This window comes from Mirounga leonina, unplaced genomic scaffold (assembly GCF_011800145.1).
Source record: "Mirounga leonina isolate KUSES-001 unplaced genomic scaffold, KU_Mleo_1.0 Mir_321, whole genome shotgun sequence".
Classification (NCBI taxonomy): Eukaryota; Metazoa; Chordata; class Mammalia; order Carnivora; family Phocidae; genus Mirounga; species Mirounga leonina.
In genome coordinates, this window is record NW_023270680.1 from 641,572 (window position 1) to 654,126 (window position 12,555).

A 12,555-nucleotide genomic window follows, 5' to 3' on the forward strand; every position below is an offset into this window, starting at 1 on the left:
CCCTGAATAAAGCTCCCCTCTCCAAAGCTGCCATGTCTGTGGCAGTTTGTGGTGGGGGCCTCAGGAAACTGATGCAGCTTCCAAGTGGAGTTCAAGGGCCCGGAATACCTTCCTCGGAGGACCTCAAGTCAGAAGTAACTGCTCGTTTTGACATTCCCGTTAGTGCTTTGTGAGTAATTCACTTCTGGAGTCGTCGTATGCCTTGTACCAAAGCTATGGGTCTGCCTTCCTTTTTAGACTGTAGCTTCTCGAGCCACCAGAAAGGCACCCAACCCAGCCAGTTCCCAGCAAACCTCTCTACGGATTCCCAGTCGGAGGACGTCACTCAAGCCCATACAGGAGAGAGGGACTGCTCCTGTTGGTGTGCTGTCCTCCCTCAGTCAGCCCTGGGCATCCTCCCTGGCTGCCCGTCTATTAACAGCTTAGAGCTGTGGGGCCTTGGGCCTTACAGGACCGACGGAAGGCTCTCAAAGGGACCAGTGGCCTCTCCTTGGGGGCCGGCTCTTCAAGCTACTGTCCAGCCACCCAGAGAAGAGGCTCTGCTTGGCCATAACTGCAACATGCACGCACGCACACACATGACTGCCACACACACATGCGCACGCGTGACTGAGAGCCTCGTGCCACCTCCTTCCTTTACCACAACTCGACACTGCTCTTCAAGTCATCACAGGTCAGAGCAACAGATCCAAACCACGTCTCAAAGAGCTGAGTGTGTAAGAATGAAGGCATTTCTTTGCTTATTTTAGAGAGAGAGCAAGAGAGAGAGAGCAAGCAGAAGCGGGAGAGGCAGAGGGAGAGGAAGAGAATCTCCAGCAGATGCACTGCTGAGCACAGAGCCCAACGCGGGGCTCGATCTCATGACCCTGAGATCATGACCTGAGCCAAATCCAAGAGTTGGATGCTTAATCGACTGAGCCACTCAGGTGCCCCAGGATGAAGGCACTTTATTTTTTTATTTTATTTTTATTTTTTTAATAAGATTATTTATTTATTTATTTGAGAGAGAGAATGAGAGAGAGAGCATGAGAGGGGTGAGGGTCAGAGGGAGAAGTAGACTCCCTGCTAAGCAGGGAGCCCGATGCGGGACTCAATCCCGGGACTCCAGGATCATGACCTGAGCCGAAGGCAGTCGCTTAACCAACTGAGCCACCCAGGTGCCCGGCACTTTATTTTTTTAAAGATTTGTATTTATTTGAATAAAGAGAAAGAGAGAGAGCATGAGCGGAGAGAGAGGAAGAAGGAAAGGGAGAAGCACACTCCCCGCTGAGCAGGGAGCCCAATTCGGGGCTCGATCCCAGGACCCCGAGATCATGACCTGAGCTGAAGGCAGACACTTAACAACTGAGCCACCCAGGCGCCCCGATGAAGGCATTTTAAAACAAAATTCACAAATCACCCCAAACTTCACTTAAAACCCCCCTGAAACCAAAAGCCCCAACTCATTTCCAATCCCCATAATTTTAACTTAATATATAGATATTTCATTGTAATTGCACAAACGATCAATGTTAGTTTTTTTTAATTTTTTAAAGATTTTATTTACTTATTTGACAGAGAGAGACACAGCGAGAGAGGGAACACAAGCAGCGGGAGTGGGAGAGGGAGCAGCAGGCTTCCCACCAAGCAGGGAGCCCGATGCGGGGCTCGACCCCAGGACCCTGGGATCATGACCTGAGCCAAAGGCAGACGCTTAACGACTGAGCCACCCAGGTGCCCCAGATCAATGTTAGTTTTTTAAAAATGTATCTTTTATTCTTTATTCTACATTTTGAAAGACAAGTTTACTATACACATATGCTATCTTTTATTTTTTAGAAAACCATTTAAAATAGTTGAGCAAGAAATAAGCAAAAATGGGGAACATGGAACTTAAAGTATATGGGAAAGCCCAGACTCATGTAAGTTTTCCTGAAGTGCTTAGAAACATAAATGTTAACAAAGTCAATGCTTAAATATAATTTTACCAGTATAAGGTTTACCCCCTTATTGGTCTTTTCCAAGAACTAGGATCTTACTTTCGTTAAGAGGGAGCAAAATAAAGGAAGTGCATTAGATTTTTTTCTCTCCATTCTTTCTGCATTCGGTTTGGTGCGTACGGGCAGCGAGTCCCCACCGAGGGGGAAGTGCATGGGCTCTTCCAGGAAGGGCAAAGACTCAGGAGGAAATAAGTGTGGGTGGGTAAAGGCACACAGTCTCTCCAGCTAGTTCAAAACCGGCTGTAATAAATGCCTGAGGGATATCACAGACAGAGCCGTGACCTTGAAATTACACGTGACTCCCGTTCACTTTAAAATGGCTTCATGTTGAATTCTGGGAGCCACACGACTGAAATGTTCACCCCAGCCAACATTCCCTCGTTCTCAGGACACAGACTACTCCGCTGAGGCCGCGGTAAGGATCAAGCCCCGAGCACCCGGCACGCCGGCAGGATGGGGCCACGCTGACCGGGACGATGCCAGCAACTGCCTCGCGGCCACCAGCACCTTCCACCAAGTAGGTTTCCAGCAACTTACAGACGTTTCCTTCTCCCTCTAGCTTACTAAGGATTTTGTTAAAGGAACATATGCTGACCTTGCTCTAGTGCTATTTTGGTATCTACTGAGATGACCAGAAGCTCCTCTCCTTTAACTGGCAGATGTTAATTCCTTGGTGATTTCTTAGTAAACTGCGGTCTTCTTACATTTCCGGGACAACACCTTGCTTGGTTACCGTGCAGCTCGGGGCTCCTCCTGCTGATGTGTACTCGAGCTCTGCCCATATTCTCAAGGCCAGGTTAAGTCATCTGTTTTCTTCTGTGTGTGCCATCAACCGGTTTGGATGTCAGGGTCGAGCTCGCTTCACAGAATGAGCTGGAAGCTGCCATCTTTTTCTATGCCCCTGAATAAAGTAAATTGCCTCCATGTTAACCGCTCCTTGAAGGCCTTACAGAATGCACCCACTGACGGGCTGGACACCGGGCCTCTTTTGCAGAGGCAGAGGAAGACTGAGGACTTTTCATTACTTTTTTTTTTTTAATAGCTTTGTTGATATAGTATTCACATCCATACCGTTCACCTATTTAAAGTGTACAATTCAACTAATTTTAAATTTCTTTTATGGTGACTTAAAAGAGTTCTAAGTTTATCGATATAGTTTGCTATACTCAGGTTTCTTTTAATGCTATTTCCTAAATCTTTGCATTTTTAATTTAAGAACCCCCCCCCCCCACTTCTGAAATTTGCATTTTCACTCACTACATTCCTGAACAGACTTGACAGAGGTTTGCCCACTTCTTTGGTCTCTTCCAAGAAGTAAGCTTTTGGTGGTGTTGAGCAAGACTACGTTTTGTATTCCATTTCATTGATTGCTGCCTTTCAGTAGGATTTTAGGAGGGAAAAGAGATACATGAATATATTCAGCAAATCATCTTGAGTCACAAGTATGGCAGCCCAATGCAGTCAATTCCATCAGGTGAACTGAAGTCTGTGCGTCAGCAGAGTCCCACACCGGCGTGCTGCAGTCTGAGATTCAGACAGAACGCTACTCCAACCCCTATGACTCACTACAGTTTGCCAGAGCTTGGACATCTGTCTGTGAAAGCACGCACATCTTTGGGGTTTAGCAATATGGTGGATCCTTCCGCAGCGGACCCTCTGGTGACTTCCAACACGGCACATCATTTGCAGAGTAAGGCACTAACAGAAGATCCGTCTAGAGGCTCCCAGGCTTCTGGGGCTTCCCTCAGGCCTGGCAGGCAGCAGGTGGGTCTTCTCCAATGGGAACTCCAGGTAGTCTGGGGTCCGGCAGGAGAGAATGTAGAAGGAAGAAGAGGGCAGGGCTGGACGAAACCTAGATGAGAACTGTCACCGCCTTCTGTGTGAGCTCAGGCAAACCACTTCATGCCCTTAGCTTGCATTTCTTCATTTGTAAAATGGGGATAACACCGTCTTTCTTGCAGGGTGACTGAGGAATGGGGATAAACCAACTCTGACTATGATGCTAATTACACACACAACTCGGGGCAGGGGGCACGCCATACACCTGCTCCAAAGCTAGAGAAGTTGTGGGAAAAGCGAGAACAAACCAGGGTGTAAATAAGCACGTGAGAGTGCGGACACGTGTCTTCTCGAGATCTTATTGGGATGATGAGACACTCCATCAAAAAAAGTAGCCTATGATCTATAAACTGCTGGTAACAGCTTAGCGTTAGTTACAAACGACCAATGTAGAACCATGAATCAGGCAGTTCCATAAATGCAGATTCACAGGAAACAGCTCGAGTGGGACAGATTAAAAAGTGACAAAAATTTAACCAAAAGGTCCCCAAATGAGTTTCCTCCCCCAAACTGACTCCCCCGCCCTTCTATTGTCAGGGATAAGCGAGGCTGCTTCTCCTCTGACGTCAGTACCACTGCAATCCCAGCCACAAAGGAAAGACCTAAAAGACGTGTTCCTCAGTTACCAGATTACGTAAGCGAGCCACCCCGTTTCCACCCACTGCTGCCGTCGTTCTGCCGCCGAGAGCTCTGCCTCCATATCGGGGGGGGGGCTCTGCACCTCTGGGCGGCACCCCGAGTCCTCGTCCTCCCCGCATGCCCCCAGCTGTCACTGCTCTGTGAGGGGCACACATTAACTTGGCAGATGGATTTCCTCTCAGTCTTTCACAGAGATGCCTTCTTTCTTTATAAGAAATAACTCTAATGACCTGAAATACACTGAGCTTACGTGCCGGAGTAAGAGTTAAAACCTTTAAAATATATATACACGTAATACACACATACACACACACACGTATACATGTATGTTCAAATATGGAACAAGTATGTACTGAAAACGAAGTCTCATTCATCACCGTATCTTTGAAACATGGCGAGCGGTAAGTTTGCAGTCCCCATCCTCACGGAGCTTACAAGTCAGTGACCAAGAAACACGGGTAACTGCCTCTCTCCTTCGCAGCCCCCATCAAGCCTGAGGGATCAAGAGAGGACCATCAAGTCCCGTCTGGGGCTTCGGGAAAGGCTTCCCCAGAGAAGTGAAGCCTGGGCTGAGATCTGAAGAAAACTAGCAGGTGGCCAAGGGGAGAGGAGGACCAGCCCGGGCAGGGGGGCGGCCGAGGACCGGCGGTGGGGGACGTGAGCACAGAGGTGCGGAGGGGGCGCCGGGGGACGGCAGAGAGCAGAGAGCAGGTGAGGAAATGTGGACTCCAGCCCAAAGGCAAAGGCGAACCACCGAAGGCTTTCAAGCCCGGGAGCGACATGATAAAATACCTCTAAGGGTGGCGGGGACTCCCGACTGGAGGGCCGAGATGATGCGGGGAGCAGCACCACCCCCAGCCTGGCCTCGAGCGCTGGCAGAGGTGACAGTGGCGACAGTGACATGGCTTCGTCCCCAGGACGTGGGAGGGGGAGCGAGCCGGAGCGTCGTGCCGGTTAACACAACAACTCGATGGACGGGCCGCCGCTCGCCCAACTCGGCCGGGTAAAGCCAGGGAGGACGGGGCGCAGGAGGCTAGAACCCAGAGGCCACCGCGGGGTCAGCAGAGGTGTCGAGCAGACAACTGGGGGCTCGGGGTGTCTGCTCGGGCATCGCCAGTCACGAAGCATCGTGGTGATTAAACCCATGGGGTTCAAACCCTGGGCAACAGGCCCCAGGGTCCGTAAGGCGACGGCAGCGAGCGAGGCTGTGGAACACAAAGGCCCACGAGCAAACGTCCGGTGCTCGAGAAAGAGGAGTAAAGACCATCGAGGAGACACGGCCACCCGCCGGCTGTGCGTGAGGGGCCTGCAAGGGTGCTCTGGGGCGCGGGCAGAGGCCGTCCCTGCGGACCGTCACGAAGGGCTCAAAGCAAGAAGAGGCGTGACAGGTGTCCAGCGGAGTCTGCACCACGCAGACACTGGCAAGTACCTCGTGGGCTCAGGCGGAAGCGAGTTACGGGAGGTGGGAAAACAGAAAGAGGATTTCCGAATAAAAGACGATTTCGTGCTGGTTACGCACATTGGCTCACAGCACAGGACTGTGTTCGAATCCTGCTTCTCCACCTTCCTAGATACGGCCCCAAGGTCATTTATTTCTCCTCTGACTTTTTTTATTTTTAAGATTTTATTTATTTATTTGAGAGAGAGAATGAGATAGAGAGAGCATGAGAGGGGGGAGGGTCAGAGGGAGAAGCAGACTCCCCGCCGAGCAGGGAGCCCGATGCGGGACTCGATCCCGGGACTCCAGGATCATGACCTGAGCCGAAGGCAGTCGCTCAACCAACTGAGCCACCCAGGCACCCTCTCTTCTGACTTTCTTGATTTCTTCCTCTATAAAACAGGGATGATAAAAATGTTTACCTCTCAAGGCTGCTCTGAGGGTTTGATAAATGTGAACACAGTACTCGATACGCTTCATACAGGCTGGTTCTGAGAACCACAAAAAAGGGATATAAAAAATCTTCCATTTCTTTCAAGTAAACTCCAAATGCTCTGTAGTATTGAGTTTCCCCTCTTTAAAACCTACAGGTGAAACTTAAAGTCACAGAGATGCTGTATAATATCTTTCGGGGACTCTGCGGCCCACACAGAGCTGTAGGCTGGGCCCATCCCCGGCCACCACCCCGCCGTGTGAATCGCGGGTCTGGACTATGGCCCGCGCACTGGTGGGGTCGGAGCTGAGTGCCACCCAGGAGCAGGCAAAGTCAGTCTTGAGAGGGAAGGTCATGGAGATCCATCCGTCATGGAGAGATGCATGCAGAATGCTGCCTCAGCTCCTGATGACTTTCCAGTTACTTGTGAAGCCTGGAGACAGGCCCCTCCCTCCAATGCCCCCCAGTCTTCTGCACTCTCCTCTTTATTTCAAGTAGTCAAGATCTTTCCATTTCAGAAAACAAAACCTCCCCAGTCTACAAGATGACTACTCTATCTCATCAAATCTGAGATACCATCAAATGTCAAGCTACAGCCTGACTTCAGAGATATGAAAACGCATACCTTAAAATCTATTAAATATGGCAAGTTTTTAAGTATGGGGCCAGCTGGAGAAGAAAAATTTTAATTGTAAATGTTTCATAAAAGTGTAACTACTTTTATAATTAAGAGAAAATCTCTTGTCTAAGGTGAGGATATAAACTCAGTAGGGAAGCACAGAGTTTGGATGATAGATTATCAGAGCCTTCCAATAATCTATAATAATCTTATCATTACGGAGGAGCGGCGGAGGGGTGAGGACAAGCCTGTCACAGGGGCCTCTCTACCACCAGAGGTCAGCACTCCTCACATCAGCGCCAGCGCCGACCAAGTGGACTCAGCTGAGCCTCACTGAGCAGCGGCTCTAGGGCTGGTGATAAAGGGGGTGCGGGGATGCTCTGTAGTTACCACAAGAACACAGACAATTCTCCCTGAAGTCAGAGCAGTGTGTCTCAAACTTTTTCACCGTCCAATCCCCCTCTGAAACTTTCTTCTTATACATTTTCCCTCTTAACTGTCCCTCCCCCATGAAATTTTAATGCCACAGATACACTGTGTATCTGTTCATGTACTGTGGCCCTCTGGAGAGCCACAAACCACTGTGACATCTAAGATCTTCTGTCCCCTGACAAGAACCAAGCTTTGCTCACTTTGCTCCCCAGCTCAGAATGAACGAGTTTGAGTGGGCACAAAATTTTGGTTCTCTTTATAGGGTGGCTGGTAGTTGCTTTAGGCCGTATTTTTGAATTAGAAGGAAAAGTTCAAGTTCACCAAGTGCCAGGCCTTGTTTTAGACAGAAAACTCACAACGACAGCAGCAACAAAACAAGCCGGCAAAGCCCCAAGAGACTATGGATTATCTGAGGATGCAGCTACTTCATTACCAAATTGGGCCTAAAACTCCGAGAATCTTTTTTTTTATTTTTATTTATTTTTATTTTTTTTAAAGATTTTATTTATTTATTTGAGACAGAGAGAATGAGAGACAGAGAGCATGAGAGGGAGGAGGGTCAGAGGGAGAAGCAGACTCCCTGCCGAGCAGGGAGCCCGATGCGGGACTCGATCCCGGGACTCCAGGATCATGACCTGAGCCGAAGGCAGTCGCTTAACCAACTGAGCCACCCAGGCGCCCAAAACTCCGAGAATCTTGACTGAAAAATAATGGCTTCCCTCCTAAAAAAGGTGGCCCCTGTTTCTTACATACTTTTGATCCGTGCAGGCTCAGCTGACCAGCCTTGCTAGAAAAATGAGTTGGAGGTGAGTTCTGAAGATTACGCTTTGGAAAATGCTGTGAGGGTGAAGAAGGACAGCCAGGACAGCAAGGGTGGTCTGGGATCAGGAAAGAGTCAGATGGCAAGGTAAGAGGGGAGAAGCTGGCGGGAGAGCCAGCTAAGTGGGACGAGACATCCACAGCAAGCTACTGAAAACCTGAACTCAGCGAAGAGTCTGTGACAGCTGAAGGGACAAGAGGGAAGCTGGGAGATAACACACATAGCTCCAAGGGGCTGTTAAATTCTTGAAGTGGTGCCAGAATTATAGATTTACTAATCACGAATGAATGGCTGGCACTTATCTACTTCGGAAAGCATTCCTGGGCTGTGTTTAGGTCCCTACGAAGTACTTGTGCTTGGTCCCGCCATTAAATAAGTCCAAGACAATTAATCCTGATAAAAACGAACATAAATGATTGACATGTGAATAAAAAACTGGAAAAGCAAACACATCCAGTGATTGCTATGGGTGAGGCACTGTTCTCATCACTTTGCATACGCAGAACCATGGAGGCCTCCCAACACTCCCATAAAGTAACATTTACGGAGATGCTGTCCTCACTAGGAGTCCCAACACTGCTGAGCACCTACGATGCGCCAGCCATCTCAGGCACGGGGAACAGCAAGACGGATTGTGAAAGACGCACAGAAGGGATTTAGGGGGACGGCCTCAAAGAGAGGGCAACATCTGGGCAGAGCGGTGATGCATCAGTAAGATTGGCAGGATGGAGACAGAGGAAGAGGAGGTCTTGCCCACAGTATGATGGGACATCCAATGTACAGAGACCACGAGAGGTACACAGAGCAGGGATCTGGCCAACTACACCTGGGAGCCAAATCCGGCCTGCTTTGTATTTAATTTAATTTACTTATTTATTTAAAAGATTTTATTTATTTGACAGAGAGAGAAAGCAAGCAAGCACAGGCAGGGGGAATGGCAGGCAGAGGGAGAACCAGGCTCCCCGTCGAGCAGGGAGCCGGATGCGGGGCTCAATCCTAGAATCCCGGGATCATGACCCGAGCCGAAGGCAGACGCTTAACCAACTGAGCCACCCAGGCGCCCCACCGGCCTGCTTTTTAAATAAAGTTTCATTGGAGTGTAGTCTGTTGGATTGAGTTTGGTCTTCCGTGGCTTTCTGCCTAGCTGCTGCACGGGCGAGCTGGGGAGTCGTGACAGAGACAGAGACCATCTGGCCCTTTGCAGAAGTTTGCCGAGGCCTGTTCTAGAGCCTTGTTCTTCACAGAGGGGTCTATGAAGTAGCAGCACTGGGAAGCTTGGCAGAAATGCAGACTCTCAGGTCCCCCCCTCACCCCCCAGACCCCCAGAATTAGTATCTGCCTCTTAAAAAGATCTCTGGTGATTTCTGGCACAGAACACTCTCTGATCACTGGTGTGTATGGCTGGGAGGAGGCGGTGAGGCTGCAGAAGAAGAGAAGCACGCACTTATCCTATATATAGACGGGAGACAGTGGTAAAGATTTTCCCGTAAAGGAGTGGTCCCTCCGTCAGAGTGTAATAAGGAGAAGGGTTGGCAGCAGAGAGTGGGCAGGCCACTGGTGTCAGAACCCAGGCAAAAGATGACCGTGACCAGGCATGGTGATTCGTGGTACAGCTTTTTCCTCCTTCCCAGAAGCAAATGACATTTTAAAAGATGACTGTGACTTCACCAGTGCCCCCAAACTGTTTCTAACAAATATAGTATCAATTATAATTTATTAGGGAATAGAAAAATACTTGATAACAAAAATATTAGTCATCATGTGTTTCTGTGTGTAGCAAATGTATCTCCATCTAAGCAATGTGTCCAGAGTGCAAGGCATACATACGTTACAACATTAATTGGATAAGAAGGAAATTTAAAGATTTAATGAGGATCTATTCAACAGCTATCTATCATGTAGGCTGCTAACACCTCAGTTCACAGGATATTTAAAGGTGTAATGGCTTAAACTGTTAGGACTCCCCCCCCCACACCCCCAAATAAATGTAAGATTCTGCTTGATATTCAGTTTTTCCATACCATGGATGAATAAGCAATATAAAGTTCAAAAGAAACAAAGCAGCATTTTAGACAACCACGCCAACACTAGTTCTTCTTCCAGCTCTGCTAACGGCTTCCAAGCGAGTGCTTAACATTCTGCCTCCTTAAAAATCTAGAAAAGTTTGACAGGGTTATTTGTGGGATTCAGCATGCTTTAAAGTAATGACAGCAATATAGATAAAAATAGATGGAAGAAAACAGGAAATCCCTTTCTTAGATGCTTAGGTTTAATACTTCGCATTCATTATGTTGGCAGAAACAATGAAAAGAAACAAGGCTTGTGTATCAGCTTTGAGAAATACAACATAATTAAATCAATAAATCTCAAGTAAGAAACCGCCCCCCCATCAAATCCATGTTGAGAACCATCTCTATATTAAGATTCATTAATAATAAAAGCCTTAAAAAGTCCATGAATTCAGTAAAGTGGTTAATAGCACTTAAAAAATAATAGTAACATTTCCAGAGCACTTACTGTGGGTCTACACTGTATTACCACTCCACAAATTATCTCATTTAATCCTCAACACACCCCAGTATTAGCTCCATTTTATAAAAAGGGAAAGTAAGGCACCGAAGAGTTCAGTAACTTGTCCAAAGTCACAGAGCTGAATAGGAAATGGAGCTAAGACGTGAAGCTGGGACTGTGTTCTTCACCGTAACTGTGGGCACCTTGCTAACACATCTGCTCTCCACTCTCCTCTTGCCCTCACATGAATCTGCAGAAAGTTTAAATGCAATAGACTCTCATCGTTACTGATCTCAGGGACAAAGAAAACCCCCATGGTTTAGACATTCAAAGTCTCAGTTCAAAGGGAGACACACCATATTGCCCTGTGGACAGTGGTCAAAATTTGACCTGCCACACGGAACTGATGAGTAACGGGGTGGATTCGATTTAAGATACTGGATTATTTTTCAGTAGGATAAAATGCAAATTAAGTCCCAGTTAGATTCTGAAATGTATCGTGTAACTGCTGGTTAATAATAAATACGGATGCAGACTTTTAACGATAATTACCACGCATGCATTATCTTCCAGCTAACGTATTTGTGAAATGCTGCAGGGAACGTAAAACATAAAATAAATGTAGGTACTGGCCTAATACTGTCTGGTTAACATTCTCATCTTCGGCTGCGTATGCTTATTTAAGTGATCGCCTGACTGTAAATGAACACAAGTGTTAAAGTGAAGTTGGCACAGGGCACAGCATCCACATGGCACCTTCTTTGTTCCAGGAGCTTTATTCCATCAATACTCTCAGCAAAAAGACAAGTCACCAAGTAAATAACGCAAGTACACCAGGCAGTGTGGGGTTCTTTCAAAATAAACGCCTCAAATTGTCAAACATCTTGTACGAAGTTCTTTTTCGACTTTGGGCTCATCATATTCCACTTCAAATGTCAATTCTGCCAAAAAACAAGCTTATCCCCTTCCAGTTTTAACAGTTTCCAAATGAGGGCCAGGTGAACGCTCACCTATTCCGTTTTAAAATACTAATTTTGCCAGAGAGCCAACGCGCCCCTGCATATTTTAACAGCTTCTAGACAAGATCCAGGCAAGTAAGACGAGGACAGGGCAGGAAAAAGAGGAACCGAGTGAGAGAAGAGGCGGCGGAAATGGTGGGAGTGACAGGGTCACCTGAACTCCAAACCAAGGCACTAAGCCGCTTCTGGCGTTCCTACTCAACTTTCCCCATTAACCGGCAGACACACCCTGCTGGCGGTATTTTCGGAAACACAGATAAGGGAGCCAGTCGCTGTTATCTAAGGGGGGGCCATCGACAGAGTCGGGGGGTTACCTCTACGTGTACCGTGGCGCTGCAAGACACCTTGCTCGCCTTCGAGCTCGGCTCGTAGGGACAAAAGGGCCGCCCATCGGTGTCGGGGCGGGTGGCCGGCTGGCGCCGCCCGCCTCCCGAACCCGGCCGGGGTTCCAGCCGCGAGCGGCACCGCGCGCGGGCCACCGCGGACGCCCCGGGCGCCGGCTCGGCGTCTGCATCCCCGGCCGTGCTCGCCGGGCGGCCACGGCCCGCACGGCCTCCGGGCGTGCGCCCCGGCGGTCCCCGCGCCCCGGCCCTCGGCGACGGCACGGAGCGCGTTCCGGCGGGGCACTCACCTTCTTCCTCCAACTCGAGTTTCTCCAGCATGCCGGCTTCCGCGGGTCCCGGGGCCGCCGCCAGCGCCGCCTGAGGAGGAGGAGGAGGAGGACAGGGATCAGCACGCGCTCGGCGGCGCTCGTCCCGGCCGCGGGGCGGGGGCGCGGGGGCGCGGGGCGGGGGCGCGCGGGGCGGGGCCTCCGGGCGGGCGGCGG

At 49.2% G+C, this 12,555-nt stretch overlaps 1 protein-coding gene across 6 annotated transcripts in view; it reads right to left on the bottom strand.

Moving 5' to 3' along the window:
• The window catches only part of PRKAG2 (protein kinase AMP-activated non-catalytic subunit gamma 2), a 177,928-nt gene that overhangs the window by 45,339 nt on the left and 120,034 nt on the right, over positions 1-12,555 (bottom strand). For 4 of the 6 annotated variants that reach the window (XM_035029842.1, XM_035029841.1, XM_035029843.1 and 1 more), the window contains one exon: positions 12,361-12,430. The exons of 1 other annotated variant lie outside the window; for it this stretch is intronic. In XM_035029842.1, coding sequence (XP_034885733.1) covers positions 12,361-12,430 — 70 coding nt within the window. Of the gene's footprint in view, positions 1-12,360; positions 12,514-12,555 lie in introns of those variants that run through there. One more of the 6 variants, XM_035029844.1, reaches the window with a different exon arrangement.